The sequence below is a fragment of the Leptodactylus fuscus genome, chromosome 7, assembly GCF_031893055.1.
Source record: "Leptodactylus fuscus isolate aLepFus1 chromosome 7, aLepFus1.hap2, whole genome shotgun sequence".
In the NCBI taxonomy this organism is placed as follows: domain Eukaryota; kingdom Metazoa; phylum Chordata; class Amphibia; order Anura; family Leptodactylidae; genus Leptodactylus; species Leptodactylus fuscus.
The window spans coordinates 83,390,529-83,406,860 of NC_134271.1; the positions used below are offsets into that span (position 1 = coordinate 83,390,529).

The following is a 16,332-nucleotide window of genomic DNA, read 5'->3' on the forward strand; positions in this document are numbered from 1 at the left end:
ATACCATTTATTCCTGTATAGTGCTCACTACCTCATGTAGGATACATTTATTATTCCACAGGGCTCATCCTATATCCCACTCAATACTCCACAGTAATGATTATATATACCAATACCAGTGTTCATTCCTTATACAATTCATCCTTCCGCTGTACTCCTACCACATACCATTCATTCGCTCATAGTAATCATTACATACACTATTCATGTCTCCACAGTGATACTCAAATGTTTGTGTAACTGCTACACCAGTTCCTTTATCCTTTCCAGTTTCTGTACTAGTTGCCCATCCAATATCAGACTGAGACTCTGTTTCAGTCTTTGCACTGGTTGCCCACCCATTATCAAGCTCGGACTGGCCCTTCGGGGTACCAGTGAATCCTTGGTGGGGCCCGTGCCTTTTGAAGGCCCTAAGGGACACTCACAGACAGTGGAATTCCGATAATGGCCCATAATCACTTACCTTTCCCCACTCACTGCAGTCTAAATTTTCAGCCACAATGGGACCCCCATGCGCTGTACGTTACGTCATCACGATCACAGGGCCCATTGAAGGCTGAAGAGGAGGCCACGAGCAGGAACGAGGAAAGGTAAATGAATGCAGCCAGTTTTCCACAATTCTGTGATCCGATTGTTAAAAATACAACTGGATTGCAGAACTGGGGAGAAGTGTCCTCCCAACCCGTTTCTGCTACTAATAGAGCAGGAAGCCACGGGCCTCCTACTCTACCACTCCCTGATTTGTAGACTACAGACTACATTAAGCCTGTGGCCTATAAGCTGAGTATCGGTACTTACCTGTCTTCTCTCTGGCCCCTCCTGCTCCTTCCTGCTCCAGGCACACATGACGTCAGTGCACCTGGAGCAATAAGTAGCATGACTGAACAGAAGAGAGGTAAGTAGTGAGTTACTACTGCTATAACAGGGAGCATTGAAGGGACGAGTGTCTCCCTTCAATGGTCCCTTCTATGCAGTGAACCCTTCACTGGCCCCAACATACTGTATGGAGACTAGTGATGGGGCCATTATTTGTGTGAGAGGGCTATTATCCTTTGGGAGGGACATTAAATTGTGGGGCAACAGGCGGATATTGAAAGGTTGATTTTCCTCATAGATTGTAAACTTGTGCATGCAGGGCCAACTCTCTGTTTAGCCTGTTATTCAGAAATGTCTGATTTTGTCTGTACGCCTGTATTGTAAAGTACAGGGAATTATGTGGACACAATCTACAATAACAATTATTATTTCCCCATTGTAATGACAAACCATTTTTTCCTTAACATTTCACATTTCAATTACCACAGTTTCCTCCCAGTACTTATTTCTATCAGATACCATTCACTATATACCTTCTTGCCATTTCCAGATAGTAATTGTATGTTCTTGGTCCAATCCCACAGACAGGAGCAGTTTTCCGGTGGCACTAAAACTGACGGAACACACACCCTTGGAGTGAAAGCAGCGAAGTACGGAGTGGGTCTGCTTACTCATTGCATCCCACACATGTATGGAGGGTGCTGAGGCTGAGGACGGGAAGAGGAATAAAGGATACAGTTAATGATAAAAAAAAAACCCTAAAAGCTCCCCATATACCCCACCTCAAACCCCAGGATGAAAAACAAAATTAGAACATAAAAAAGATACAATGTAGACACAATAATAGGACTTACCGGACATGTCTGCCGCATCACCTGAAATTGCATAATAGAAATGGCTACTGTAATTAGGATTCCAGACATGAAACAGTTAATAACATCACCAATACGAGTATATAATGGACTACTTCTTGTATATTCAAGTAATTCATGGCTAAAAGCATTGTAAAGATTTAAAGGGGTTGTCCATAAACCTCACGTTAATGTCTCAGTCAATTATTGGCCTTGATAGTTTATAGGATATGACCGTTGAGTCCAGTGATTGGCTACAGCAGTCATGTGGGCTATACAGCAGTCATCACAGCAGCCCAGCAGGGGGAGGACTAGAGCAGTGGTGGGTACAGACAATGTTGGGCATTTATCTAATTTCCTGGCTTTGGTATCATCTCAGACAACCCCCACTTAATATCTAGTTCTATGGAAACTGTATAAATCTGTAGGCAGGCGCTTATGTTCTTGCAACGCTATGGCGGTGTGATGAATTTGGAGATTTGTGACAAGAAATATGAGCCCTTGTAAAGTTGTATTATGGAATTAATCGCTGCTGAATTTCAGGCCTAGTTTAAGATTAATGTGAATGGTTTATACATCTTTAGATATTTTGGGAGGTTTATTAAGATCTGTGATTCAGGACCCCATGTTGTCATCTTCACTCAGGGAGCAGTGCGTAGTCTAGGCTTTATGTACAAACATACCTACTTGGCCAGTTGCCACTATGTTGGTGAACTTTGGATGCTGGTTGATGGTGAGGCACAATATGTCATCTGTGTGTTCCTGGTAAAAACTCTGAGATCCTATGAAACAAGTGATAACATTATCAAGATGTGAACTGTGGAAGATTCAGCGATGTCACTCCTACCATTGTGTTTGTATGTTACCTGTGGCGACATTGTACAGGATCCCAACAGAGGCAGCGTGGTACAAGATATCAGCACCGTCATTCAGATAGTGCACATTATTTCGACAGTCTCTACCCCGGTATCCAAACACCAGCTCCAATACCAGATCCTGCAACAACAACAAAAAAAAAGATCATGTCACTGTCATAATAATACATGATAGGAGTCAGGATCATGGACACCACCCAACCAATAAAACTGAGTATGTACTCATCACGGGTTTCTTTACCTCGATGGGTCTCTTCTTCTTTCCAACATTGTTAGTCTGAAGTTTCTCAGGATGTGGTAGCGCTCTACTAACAGGAGGTCTGAAACAGAGAACTGTGAATAAGAGAAGGCCGGTCCGTCACTCATCGCACACAAGAGAAAGATCTGCAGAGTGAGAAGGGGCAAGGCACAGACCATGAGGCATGATACAGGAGCAAACTGTAAGCTGCATGGACTGGAAAAGTCTGCAGATCCCCTCAGTGTCCTCTAGGAGGCAGCAATTTTCATGAATATAGCCTGAACAGTGATGATGGGTTAGGTACGTCGATCACATTCAGATGTGGCAGTGATGAAGGGACACTGAGAGCGAGAGATTTACCTGGAACCTCTACACAGCAGCAGGAAAGAGAAAGATAAGAAAACACACATTCAAGGACAGCAAATGATGGAGGCTAGAAATATGAAGACAACTCAGAGCTGGTCCCTGCAGCAACGATCTGCTCCATCCAGTAACGTTACAAGGGTACAAAGACGTCCATAGCAAAGCTGAAAATCCCATAAGTCTATAGGATCTCATGTTCATGTATTTTAGGACAGACCCCTATAAAAGCAGCATACTTGCTCCCTAACACGTGTGCAGCCATCAATGTATCAAGGCCTGGAGGCAGCGGCATATTTTACATGTTCCTATAGTATTTGGACAATTATATAATGCAGATAAGACCAGAGATGAGGGACTGAGGAAATACAATAAGGGGAACATCTGCTGCACTTATAGGGAATAAATCTCACCTTTATTTTTACTAATACATATTCTGCTTACTGATGGTAGATTTTAAAAATCTCTTGTCAGAAGATTATGGAGTGGCCATCTTGTCTGAGCTGCTGTTAACAGTATTCAGAGATATCAACAATGACTATAGGCTGTAGTTTTTCATTGTCTTCTATGGGACATGGTTGTGGGCATACTCAGTGATCTGTGTAGAGGTTACTGTGCAGGGAGTAGCTATGACCAATAACTATTGTAAATGGTGTAATCTCATGTTATCTATAGGAGTTACAAGTCACTGCAATCCTGCATGTGCTGATAACGAGGTGACCCGAAACGTGATCTTTAGAGAACAGGAAGTATCAGTCTATTATTAGGCACAGGTCAAAGTGAATACCCCAAGATTTCAGGATTTGAAATAGTCAATAACATGAAGAATAAAAAAACCCACAAAAGTAGTTTCAACATAAAACTTGATTTAAACAAATATGTCATTATCTGAGGACACATTTTTAAAAGAAAACATTGCGGATAGATCAAGTATGATCTATAACATGTTTAGAGGGTGTGTAAACTTTTACAACCATTGTTATTGCTCCAATGCAATTAAAATAAAAAAAACCTCACATGGTTTGGTTTACCGCTCCTAGTCCTATGCTGTGACTGCGTTATGGCAGAACTGTCTTTATACACCAGTGATAGGATCTGAACCAAGCTGCTCAGTAAAGTACGGTCAGTACATTGTTAATGTCAGCCAAGTGCCAACCGGGCAGAATTGTGAATGCAACTTGGGATGTGACTGAAAGTACATAGTTACAAAATTCTATGTAGATTTAACCAGGAAGACCTGCAGTCATATTAGTTTTTACTTTTGCAGCATCTTAGCAACATAGAAGAAAATGACATTTTCTACAAAGAGTAACTAATAAAGGAGAGGTAGCTGTCAACTGCAAAAGTGGCAACCAATATGGCAGAGAATCTAACGGTCAAGTGCAAACATTGATGCAACAATATTAATAATATAATAATGGCAGATATTGGGTAAAGTTTTCTTTTAACTGTTTTCCCTGAGAATTCCCAGTACAAATAGGAAAGAGTTACAAAATAGTTTATCTAGACAAATTGTACCCCCACACCCAGAAGACAATCACTGAAAATGAGGTGCCATGTCAACCACTCACCGGACTACTCCCTGCCTTCAAGGAAGCGAGGAAGAAAGAAGAGAAACATCAGTGGTCTATGATTTAAACAAAATGTAAGAATGTACACTGCATCCTCCAAAGGGCACAGGCTACAACACAATAATGGGCCAGCAAAAGGCACAAACATTTAAGATGGCACATGCCATCTTATTGGAGACAGTCTTGAAAGGTGGCCAGTGGATACAACCATGAATGCAAGAACTTAGGTCTGGAATTTGTCATAAACCCAGCCATGATTTCCTCATTGTGATCGGGTTATTATCTTTTGGTTGTGTATGTAGTCTCTCTGCCTGATATCTCAGCCATAATAAGGAAATCATGGCTGGGTTTATGACAAGTGCCAGATTATGTAAAGTTTCTGCATTCATGGTTGCATACATTACAACAAACTCTTACTACTAAGTTGATAATTATTAATATTTGCAAAAATGTTGAATTTTTTTCTACCAATTTAAATGTTTATGTTTATGGGAAAATCACTTTACTCCTTCAGTAATGAAAGGTTCTGCAACTTTATAATACAATGTTGTTCAATTTCTCATCATTTCAAGATTTCTGCCTGCTGTCAGTGAATGAAAACAATTTGTTATGAGGCTTTTAGCACCACAGTACTGGATGAGCCCTTTAAGCACTGGCTTCTAAGCTGGAGACAGTGTAATGTAAGGTATGTATTCACAGTACTGCTTCTGCACAGAGAAGGGGCTGATGTACAGATGCTGCCAGTTACCTCTCATCCAGGGACAGCTCCTTCTGCTGCAGGTGAGGTTTGATTCCTGCCATTGGCCGAATGTTGGTGGATAAGGCTTTGATGGTGTATGTCATCTCATTTTCCCTTGTTACATCGCTGTCATAACCTGGGAGTAAAAGTGGCGAGAATGTTCACTGAGTCCTCAGATCCTCATCCAACCACATGCTTCACAAAACCCTGTTTCATACGTGGCCAAACTCTCCTAAACTCTCAAATTAAAAATCTCCTTGGTTTTGCAGAGTGGGAGATTTATTAGGACTTTGGAAAAGCTGGGTCGCATCTCCTGTGGGAACTTTAACAGCAGTAAAATTGGGTGTCACCCATCTTTCCTAGAAACAGAATTCTTAATGACAGAAAAGGACAACCCTAGGATAAGGGCTTCTTTTTGCTATCACTACACCCATCAGGATCTTATTCTCTCCCATACCTCCATCCTCCTCTGAGTCTATGTCAGACTCCTCGCTGTCACACTGTCTCATCTCTCTGTGTCCTTCCACTTCATGGGTCCAGAGCATGAGGGAGGTGTCTGGCCCTCCAACACTGACCAGGAGGCTGTCGTCGTGAATCCAGCGGAGGTTGGTGACATGGGAGCTGTGAGCCACGTATCTCTTAAATTTCCCAAATTTACCCTGCAAAGTATATAAATTATGGTACATAGTCACTTGTGGAAGGAGGGAGGGGTGCTGTAACACAGTTTACCATATATAGCAAAGTCAAGTTTGATATATCAACATGTGTGCTGTTACATAAGCGTGCCGTTAATATATACTACGTTATCTGTATACAGAGAATTATCAATGTGTGTTATCCATAGTGTTACATAAGACTGCAGGTAACATCTACTACATTATCTGTACTCAGAGTTATCACTGTTTTATCCGTGGTGTTATATAGGACTGCAAGTGACACCTATTACATTGTGTTACTCAGGTTATCAGGCTCTGGCCAAACCTGTCAGCGATCTCATGTTTATGGATGTGTCCTGACTCTGCTCTGACAGAAGAGGATGAGGATGTATGGCAGTGGCTTATTTCCTTAGCCCCATTCCAAACACATACATGCTTGACTAGTATGGCTTGGAAGAAGAGTCTGACTTTTGTTTGGCTGACAAATAAAGGAGGTGTATGGCCAGATTAAAGGGACTTCAGGGTTAAAAATATTGATGACCTATCCTAGGGACAGGTCTTCAATATCAGAGCAATAGGGATCCGACATCCCACACCAACATCAATCACCTGTTCTGTAGTTGCCTGACTATATGCCTGTGAATAGAGATGAGCGAATAGTATTCGAAAATATAGTTTCGAATACCTCGCTCCATAGGAATAATGGAAGCGGCCGGCACACAGCTGGTGCCGGCGCTTAACACCTTGCTGTTCAGCTGCTTCCATTCATTCCTATGGGAGCGAGGTATTTGAAACTATGTTTCGAATACTATTCGAATCAACTCTACTAGGCTGTGAACAGTTCCATTCACTTGAATAGGAGTTATGTTGTAGTCCTGCCACTACACTGAGAATGGGTCTGTCTGATTCCTGAGCGTTATCTGTGTAGATACAGGGGACAGCAGCTTAACCATTTAAGTTTCAACTGAAAATGAGGCATCTACGACATTCTGTCATGCTCAAAGTTACATTGTCTCAGATGATAATTCTTACTTTGACAGGGTAGCGAAAAAGCTTTACAAATCCAAAGTCATCCCCAGTGGCTAAGATTTTGCTGTCGTTACTAAGTGCAGCGGTTGTCACGTCGCTGACCTCGCCGATCACCGGCCAGATGCCCTCACACCTCGGACCCAGAACACTTGTCCAAGAAGACCAGGAAATCTTTTCTACCTGAGAAATAGAAAGCTCAGTATACATGGTACCTGCCACATCAGTATGACCTGGCATCAAGAGAGGGCAGCAAAATGTTCCCTAATACTGCAGACGCTTATCATAATCCACACATATTGAGGCCTTCACCGATATCTTACCTCATGGGCTGGAATCATTTGTCTCTTCCCTCGAGGGGCCTCAAAAAACAGTTGCTCCTTAGCACCAGTGTTCACCTGCAGGAGTTTACCTGAGAAAAGCACAGAATGGACTGAGCACCAAGAGGCACCACTAACACCCCATCACACACAACCCACATATTACTGAACTGTGTAGTCTGGAGAAAACACTACATCTCCTACAGTGCAATACAACATGCGCAGAATTTTAACCAATAGGGGGCAGCAGAGAAATTTGTGATCCGGCAGCCTTAGCTATAGCTGGATGATGAGAATATTTGTTTTGCTTTACTCATCTTGAGTTTCATCAGGTTCACACTAGCGTGGGTTGTCCATTGTTCTGGTCTCTAAGAGGACCAGAACAATGGACAGGCAGACCAATAAAATAGCGGTTACAAACGTAGCCTGATAAACCCCAGTGACTATTTAAGGGTCTATCGGGCGTCCGTTATTTATAAACTGAAAGCAGCAGACGAAAATGAGGTGTGTGCAGAACTCTTTCAGGTAGACATTGCAATGGTGTCTCCAACGCAAATGTGAACATAGCCTTATATTTTATCAAAACCAGAGCTGCATTCCCATATCTGCTGCTCCCATTTGACACGGTCTGTGGCTGATCTGCGTTCTGTAGTCACACACGATTAACAGGTCATCTGACTTTTTCTTGAGATCCCACAAAGCACTGCACATTATAAACTGCTGCTAAGATATGACATCAGGCCTTGCACTCACCCCTTGTGTCCCAATCCAGGTGGGTGATGTAGCTGGATGATCCTTTGCACACTCCAACCCTTTTACTGCTCATCACATTATAAATATCCACAAAGTTGTCATAGGAGGCAACAGCCAAATACTTCCCGGTACCTGAAAGAATTCACAATAAACACCACATTCTTGGGACACAAGATAGTGGGAGACAATCCAGATCAACCAGTCATCCACTCACCGGGAGAGAAGCGGATTTCCGAGATCACATCCTTCCTATGGTGAAATGACACCAAATCTTCCAGTGTGTCTGCATTAACAATCAGGAAACTTCCATCATTGAGACCCACAGCCAAAGCTTTGCCATCCGTGGAGAATGAACAGCACCGACCACCTGAAGGCACCATACAGCATGAACATCATCCATTACAGTTTCACTGAATTAGGGCTGACTCACATGAACCAATTGTTCCCTTATTTTAGCATCCATATTAGGACTTTGCATCCCAGCCCAAAGCAGGTCTACTGACCCGAAGTTAGAGCATTCTACTGATCTATGTTGCAGTCTTGTCTGTAGATGCATGCTTGGGCTGGCATACAGAGCCATAATACAAATAGAGAAATAGAAGTACAACAAGTCATCTGCAAGCTGCCATAAAGTGACCCTGTTGCAAATAGTGTCCAGAGATCAGTAGCTTGTAATGGAAGTGACTAAGGAAATAGTTGTATATTGGGGAATTGCTTACAGTGCAATTTCCTCATCTACTTAAGTGGCTGAGAAAGCAAAGCTCTGAAATGGATCACACTGCTCCGATCCACGTCATTAACTAGGAGGGCAGACTTTAATACTGCCTTACCTTTCTTCAGTTTGCGCACTGCCAGCATGCAGTGACTGGGGGACAGGTCCCAGATGCGCAGGGTCTTGTCATCACTCACAGTGGCACAGATTGGTAAATGGGGGTGGGCAGCCAGACCCCAGACCTCTCCTTCCATGTGTCCCTGCAAAATACAAGATCCATTAAGAAGGGATGGAGTAAAGCGGAGGCTGGATAACTGTCAAACCACACTTGGGTGCAAGATGGGTAACAGAAGTCTCTCGCCATGCTTTACACTGCAGTCTAGTTCACATTCTCTGCTGTACTTAGTCATGGTAAGGACAGAAGATTATAGACTGCAAGAAAAAAACTATTAGAGAGAAAAAAATTGTCAAGAAACTGCTCTATCTAAATAGACAGAAGAGAGGAGCCTTTATAGGAACCTTTCAGCTCCATGAGCTGCATGTAATAGTGGCAGGTTTGATGATTTCAATAATTTGCTATACATTGTGGTATCTTTTGGCCACAGCTGAATACTTGTAGCACAATACAAGCACTGTAAAAGAAGAGTTTGATGAATTCATGATTCATAATCTGCTGATTGACAGATTTCTCCCTATGTACATTAATAGGTAAATAGCTGCCAAACAGAAGCTGTAAGGAGTGGGGGAGCTTGCATATCATGAATACATGGCACTCCTTGTTCACAGAGCTGGCAGTGAACTGCAAGGATTAAATTATGAGCGTGGCCAAATGACTTCATACATAATAGTTCAAATCACTACAACATGCTGCTCACAAACAGGGCACCATCTGTACAGAGATAGGACCCTTAGTAACCAATCATTAAAGTGTATAACAGCAGCACAGAGTATTACAGGAAATCATTAAAGAGAAATTGCATGTACTTGCCAGTTACCTGGACAAGCAAGGTGACCGGTCCACTCTTGTCAACCTCCAGGATCTCACCATTCTTCGTTCCTACCAGGATATGGCCGTGTCCTAGAGATATGGCACGTATGGACGGGTTGTCTTCTAGGAGCAGCCCTGGAATAGCGACACATGCAGGAGATTAGTGTGTGGTGCAGTGTGGACATCTCTATTGTCAGTATTTTGTCAGAATGTGTGATGAGGTGCCTATATTGTGCTCAGTGAACAGTGCTGTGTCTAAATTGTGGTCATTACATGCAGTGCTGTGTTGTCAGAACAGTCAGTTTTTTGGGAGAATTTATTAAGACTGGCGATTCTTATGCAAGTCTTGTCATTCTCCAAAAGTCACAGGACTCGTCAGACTCGCTCTGGCCTCTTAGTAATTTTAAGTAATTTTTGCACCAGTGTTCTGTCATGCTTAGATTCAAGCCCTGTTGCGAGCGGGGATTGAGATATGCCACTGTGTGTCAAAAATGTCAGTTTTGGCTTCTTTATAGGCACGGTAGCCTTAGTAAATGCCACTGTATGACACTGTGTGCAGTGTGGAGTCCACGGTTTTGGTCAATATGTGTGGTTAGTTTGTACAATGCAGATATTGTATATAGTGCAGTCATTGTATATGTGCCTCTATAGTGTGGTCAGCACTTGTAGAGTCTAAGTGTGTGCGGTGTGGTAAGGGTAGACAATGTGCTCAGTGTTTCATCACCTTTAGAGCCCGGAGCCAGGGCAGCCCTTTTGATTGCGTAGGTTTTTAGGCATCGTTCAAAAGAATCATCCCAGAGCGCCACCACGCCATCCTTCCCACCAGTCACAAAGCCCTGTAGTGGGACACAATGTACTATATTTATTATAGCAGAACTCCCAGAGCAACACGAAATCTAAGAAACCTAATAACCTAGGTTATAACTTACCACCATACTGTATACACACAGAATATTCACAGCAGAGCAGGGGGTTGTGTAGCTGAGGTTAGCTATCAAAGGATTGTCTACACTGATACATTGTAATAAACTCTCCACCAAGAGAAGTATATGTGCACTAGTTTACTGCCTCAGGATGTTAAGAAGAACATCTCCATCCACTGACAGCAAGTAAATATCTTTAAAAATTATGTGGCAATGAAACTCGAAGTCTTAGAAATGTGAAGAATTTTTCACTGTACAAAGATGAATCTTCATTTAGCATTAGATGAATATATAATGTATAGTTCCACAAATCTAAAAAAAACAAAACAAACACCCGCTAGGTGCACTTGGTATCAAACTCCAAATTATCTATACCATCTGAGCTCCCATAACACTACTCCTATGGCAACAGAATTGTCTAGCTTTGGATGTGGAAGGAGTAAGGCTGGCTTAATACAGGTACATGTCTAAACAGGGGTCCGGATACCAAGCACCATGATGTAATATACTCAACCGATTAATAGTAAAATGGCAAGAGATTTGATACGATTGATTTTAACATTGGCTATTGTAGTTACCTAGTCCCCTGAGCTCAGGAATGTATATCCCCATTCTCACCTTATCCAGGGCGTGCATACTGAACACTGGCCCATCATGAGCCTTCACAGTCTTCATCAGGAACATATCTCTCCAGATACAGATATCTCCAGTGGAGGTTCCTGAGAAGGACATCTCCTCTGTCCATCCATATACCACACACATCATGGTATCAATCTTCGACCCTGTCCCTATACAAGCCTTGCGTCCAATCAGACCTCCACCTGCCAGCACAGGACAATATGAGGAAGGACAGGGATAGACAAACACAAACCTAGAAGGGGGTTGCTTTACTGAAATGAACTGTTCTCATGATGGCTGAAAGTTCCTAATTCACATTAGGCTAAGTTCACACCGCCACTGTTTCATCAGTGTAACCTTAGCTTATGTGACTGGCTGAAACAGAGCTATAAAAAATCTCAGTGGAACCAATAGGACTTTTCTCTTTTATCTGTTAGTGTCTGTCTGCATTCATTATTCAGTAATCTTTAGTTTTTTTAAGGGTCTGTTCACACTTGCGCTGCTGTCCGGCTGCTGTGATTTCAACGAAATTGCAGGAAAAACAGCTTAGGGACAACTTGGAAAGTTTAAAAACCCATTCATTTCAATGGGTTTTTAAGGCAAACGCCAGTATCTCTATGCAGCCTTTCCGCAGTGAAACCGGTATTTTTGCTGATACACTATAACACACCATATGCTACGTAGAAATCAGAATTAGGCTAGGATGGGTTTTCAGTCCTTGCAGATAAACAGTATTTTTCCATTTCAATGCAAGCAGAGACCTTGAAAAAATTAGAGATGAATTTAAACACTAAGCAGATTAGAAAGTTACAATGCATTTCACTGTACAATGAAGTACTAATTTACTGGTCAATGGCTCTCAGTATTAAGTACCATTTATCTGGGTCATGTGAACCGCAGGTATCATTTTAACCACAAGATGTCGCTGTTAACACAAATTCTATTCCTCCTCTGTACAGTATACCTAATGCTCACAACTGCATAGGAAAGCAAGTTATAGACCAGCAGTGACCAAATTCTTTACATTGTATATTGCATGAGGGTACAATCTTGAAGGCCCAATGATGCAACACTGTTATATTTTGTGCAATAGTAAAAGGGGTTGTCCAGTTTCAGGCAAATTTTGAGAGGTAAATGTTAGGCCCTGTTCACACGGGGCTAGGGACCGCGTATTTTCGTCCTGATTTTGACACAGGAAGCCACGTCAGACTAGGACCAAAATGCGCCTGCCACAACTGACACTCACGGCTCCCCACTCTGGAGTAGGCCTAAATGAATGGGCCTAGTCCGGAGGGTGCAGCCGCGAGGCGGACGCCGTGGCTGGATCAGCTGCGGAATCTGCCTGAAGAAAGGGCAGCTGGCTGCTTTTTTCCGCTAGCGGTTTGCATAGACCTCTATTTTGAGGAAGATTCAGAGCCAAAATCCACCCCCTCTTGCCCCATGTGAACGAGCCCATATTGTTCGTGTGATGAAAAGTTGTACAATTTTCCAATATACTTTCTGTATCAATTCCTCACAGTTTTCTACATCTCTGCTTGCTGTCATTCATTCTGCTTAAAATTACATGACCATGGACAGATTTTTATCCACTGGAAATAAACAGAATGAATGACAGCAAGCAGAGATCTAGAAAACTGTAAGGAATTGATACAGAAAGTATATTGGAAAATTGTTGAACTTTTCATTATGCAAACAACAAATAAATAATAAATAAACATTTGCCTCTAAAAATCTGCCTAAAATTGGACAACCCCTTGAAGGAAAGCATAACCGAAACCAGTAAGTCTGGGACAGAAAATGAAGAACATTTTGCCATATATAATACAATATCCTGAGAGACACCCCACATTAACTGTAAAAGAGCACTACAACAGACAGACAAATACTAAGTGTGTGACCCCGGTATATTCCCGTGTATATATGAGAAAAACTGTACCTGCTCGCCTCCAGAACCTCATGTGTTTCACCCCTGCAGTGATCAGTTTATCAGGCATGTAGGGGTTAATCTTCACCACAAAAATTTTATCTTTACTTCCTCTGCAAAATAAAGATCACATATAGAGAATCAGGGACAGAGGAAAGTGGGGTGAGGGGTTTTGACAGTTGAAAATTCTAGCTCAAGCCCTTTGGGATAACATTTCTAATAATAGATCTAGCTAAGCATGGAGCCCCCTACAGGTGGCAAGATATCTTACGCACGGCTTGAAATTTTTTAAACCTACTTTCCAGGGCTAAAGATGTTTTGTTTCAAAAACAGGATCATACTTGTTCACAGGTTGCATCTGGTATTGCAGCTCAGTCCCCTTGCAGTGAATCAAGCTGGGGTGCAAGACCAGATGCAACCTGTAGCATACATCCCCACCTTTAGAGGACAGAAAGAGGGACAAAAAGTCAGCAGCAAATTTAGCCCCACCCCCTTCTAAATTGACTCCGCCCATTCCCATCCATTTCTCTTTGTGCTCCCCACACAGTATCCTATTATTATATGCCCCCACATTATAATGTTGTCCTCAAATGGACAAACAGTATAAAGTCTCTGTCCTGGTGCATCCACAGTTTAATGCCCCCCTCATATGCCCTCACAGTTACATGCAGTCCTATGTATACAGCATTATCCTCTCTCCCGGCTTCAGCTCCACCCAACGTTCAGTCCCATGTAAAAAGCATCCCCCCCTTCAGCCACCTTCATCATGCAGTCCCATCTACATCTACTGATTCTTGGGGGTGGTTGATTGAAACTATGTGTGGAAAGTTGATGAACACTCTTCTACTGCCGAGAAGGAGTCGGTCCTTTACCCACCTAGGATGTAGCAAACTGAGGCTCCACGTTGCAGAAACACAACTTTTTTTGTTGCAGATTTTGCTGCTTTTTTGAGCCAAAGCCAGGAGTGGATTGAGCAGAAGGGAGCGGTATAAGAACTTCTTATATATTTCACATTCCTTCTGTAGCTACTCTTGGATTTTGCTCAGAAAACCGCAGCAAAATCTGCAACAAAAAAAAGCTGATTTGCCCTCTAGAGCAGGGTAAATGTTAGTGTACAGAGCAGCTGAATCCTTATGTTCAGAACCAGATGTATTCTAGTGGCTGGGTGAACAAGTCTTTTAGCCCACTAGATTGTAAATGTAATGTTATTAATACAGTCAGTTCACATGGAGTTTTTTGCAGGCAGATTTTGACACGGAATCCGCCTCAAAATCCACCTGAAAAACCGCCTCCCATTCATTTCAATGGGAGTAACAAGCAGTTTTTTTCTGCTACCAGTTTATTTTAAACTAGCGGGAAAAGAAAGCGACATGACCAATCTTCAGGCAGATTCTGCCTGGATAAACCGGTTGAAGTCATTGTGAGGTGGAAAAAAGCAACACTTTTTTGGTGCGGCTTTTGCAAAAACCACTTCAACAACCGCTAACTATTTTTTCAAGAGAAGTTTCCAGGTCCATCTAGTGTGCTGGAGCAAAAAAAACTGCGTCAAAAACGGTTTCCTAATTTCTGAAGCAGATTTTTTCAGCTTGCAAAAAACTCCCTGTGAACTGACCCTCAGATGGCTGCCATAGAAAAACCAAAAACTCTACAATCAGAAATGCTGTTTTTCTGTCACCTCACCTGTTAATATGTCCAGGACGTTCATGGAATTGCAGCTGAGCCTCATTCACTAGTATAGGAGTGGGAGGAATGGGGGTGCAGGCTGGGTGTGAGCAAGAGGGTGACATGGGAGTACAAGCTGTGTGTGAGCAAGAGGAGTACATGGGGGTGCAGGCTGGGTGTGAGCAAGAGGGTGACATGGGGGTGCAGGCTGTGTGTGAGCAAGAGGGTGACATGGGGGTGCAGGCTGTGTGTGAGTAAGAAGGGGGAAATGAGGGTTCCCCCCACACTACCATTTTTCTTGCACACAGCCTGCACCCCCCTCCTCCCATCTTGCTTACACACTCTTTAATTATTAGTAAACCTGGGCCAATGTCTCTGGGCAGCTGCAATCATGTGACTGTGGTTTCTACTACACTCAAAAACCGATCAATACAGTGAGAGTTCTCAGCAATGTGCCCAGAATCGGTGACATCATTGAGGCCATACCTGACTGATGACAATTTCTCGCCTTTTTTCCAGTCCCACAAGACCACAGTGTGATGGTCATCAATGCCGACAGAGGCTAAACGTTTCCCATCCGCTGTACAAAGAAAATTTTACATTATACGTATACTGCATAATAACTAGATAAGTCTTTTTAGGAAGCTTTCATAGATCTAACCCAATCTACTCTCATTTACATCCACACAGCCCTATTGTCATTATGGCTGGCATTGGCATACAGTTTTGTGCCATTGTTTCCTGCAAAACAAAATGTTTTCACTTACTCTACATTACAATTATTTAAGTGAAATTAATGCAAATTGATACTGAAATGTAATATAACTCAGCAGAGAGAGAACGTGCAGCCCAGGTGCCGATGTCCCTGGCATAGTAAGAAGGCAATTATGCAGTGAGAGTCAGCCCATTACATCTAACCATGCATTTCACGGATATTTAACACTAATGAAAGGAAAGCGATGTATCTGAATAGTGAACAAATTACAGAAAATGAATTCATGTTCTCGGCTTGTTAAAGGGCTGGCAACTGATCTGCCATAAAAATTCTGCAACTTCTGTAATAGACTTTGTGCTTCTATTCCCCACCATTTCAAGGGTCCTGCTTGCATAACTTTTCTCTCCGCGTTTTTAAAGTGTAATGGGGAATGAAATACCCAAGCGCTCACCGAGCACACAAGTGTCAGTTGTTATGAAAAATAAACAACAAAGATCAAATTGGCTGATAAGTGGCCAAAAGCTGACAGACACCAATATTTTGAGATGACAGGGGTGCCTTCATGTAAGACGTACTACTCCTAAC

At 42.5% G+C, this 16,332-nt stretch overlaps 1 protein-coding gene across 2 annotated transcripts in view; it reads right to left on the reverse strand.

Annotated features, from left to right (window-relative positions):
- The window catches only part of EML5 (EMAP like 5), a 130,080-nt gene that overhangs the window by 14,263 nt on the left and 99,485 nt on the right, over positions 1-16,332 (reverse strand). The window contains exons 16-33 of one of the 2 annotated variants that reach the window (XM_075282374.1): positions 15,519-15,612; positions 13,383-13,483; positions 11,447-11,649; positions 10,630-10,741; positions 9,913-10,040; positions 9,036-9,177; positions 8,420-8,572; positions 8,206-8,337; positions 7,456-7,544; positions 7,139-7,315; positions 5,908-6,109; positions 5,460-5,586; positions 4,712-4,726; positions 2,784-2,862; positions 2,534-2,663; positions 2,351-2,449; positions 1,671-1,691; positions 1,350-1,523 (exon numbers count right to left, since the gene is read on the reverse strand). In XM_075282374.1, the coding sequence (XP_075138475.1) occupies positions 1,350-1,523; positions 1,671-1,691; positions 2,351-2,449; positions 2,534-2,663; positions 2,784-2,862; positions 4,712-4,726; positions 5,460-5,586; positions 5,908-6,109; positions 7,139-7,315; positions 7,456-7,544; positions 8,206-8,337; positions 8,420-8,572; positions 9,036-9,177; positions 9,913-10,040; positions 10,630-10,741; positions 11,447-11,649; positions 13,383-13,483; positions 15,519-15,612 (2,178 nt within the window). Of the gene's footprint in view, positions 1-1,349; positions 1,524-1,670; positions 1,692-2,350; positions 2,450-2,533; positions 2,664-2,783; positions 2,863-4,711; positions 4,727-5,459; positions 5,587-5,907; positions 6,110-7,138; positions 7,316-7,455; positions 7,545-8,205; positions 8,338-8,419; positions 8,573-9,035; positions 9,178-9,912; positions 10,041-10,629; positions 10,742-11,446; positions 11,650-13,382; positions 13,484-15,518; positions 15,613-16,332 lie in introns of those variants that run through there. The other variant, XM_075282373.1, reaches the window with a different exon arrangement.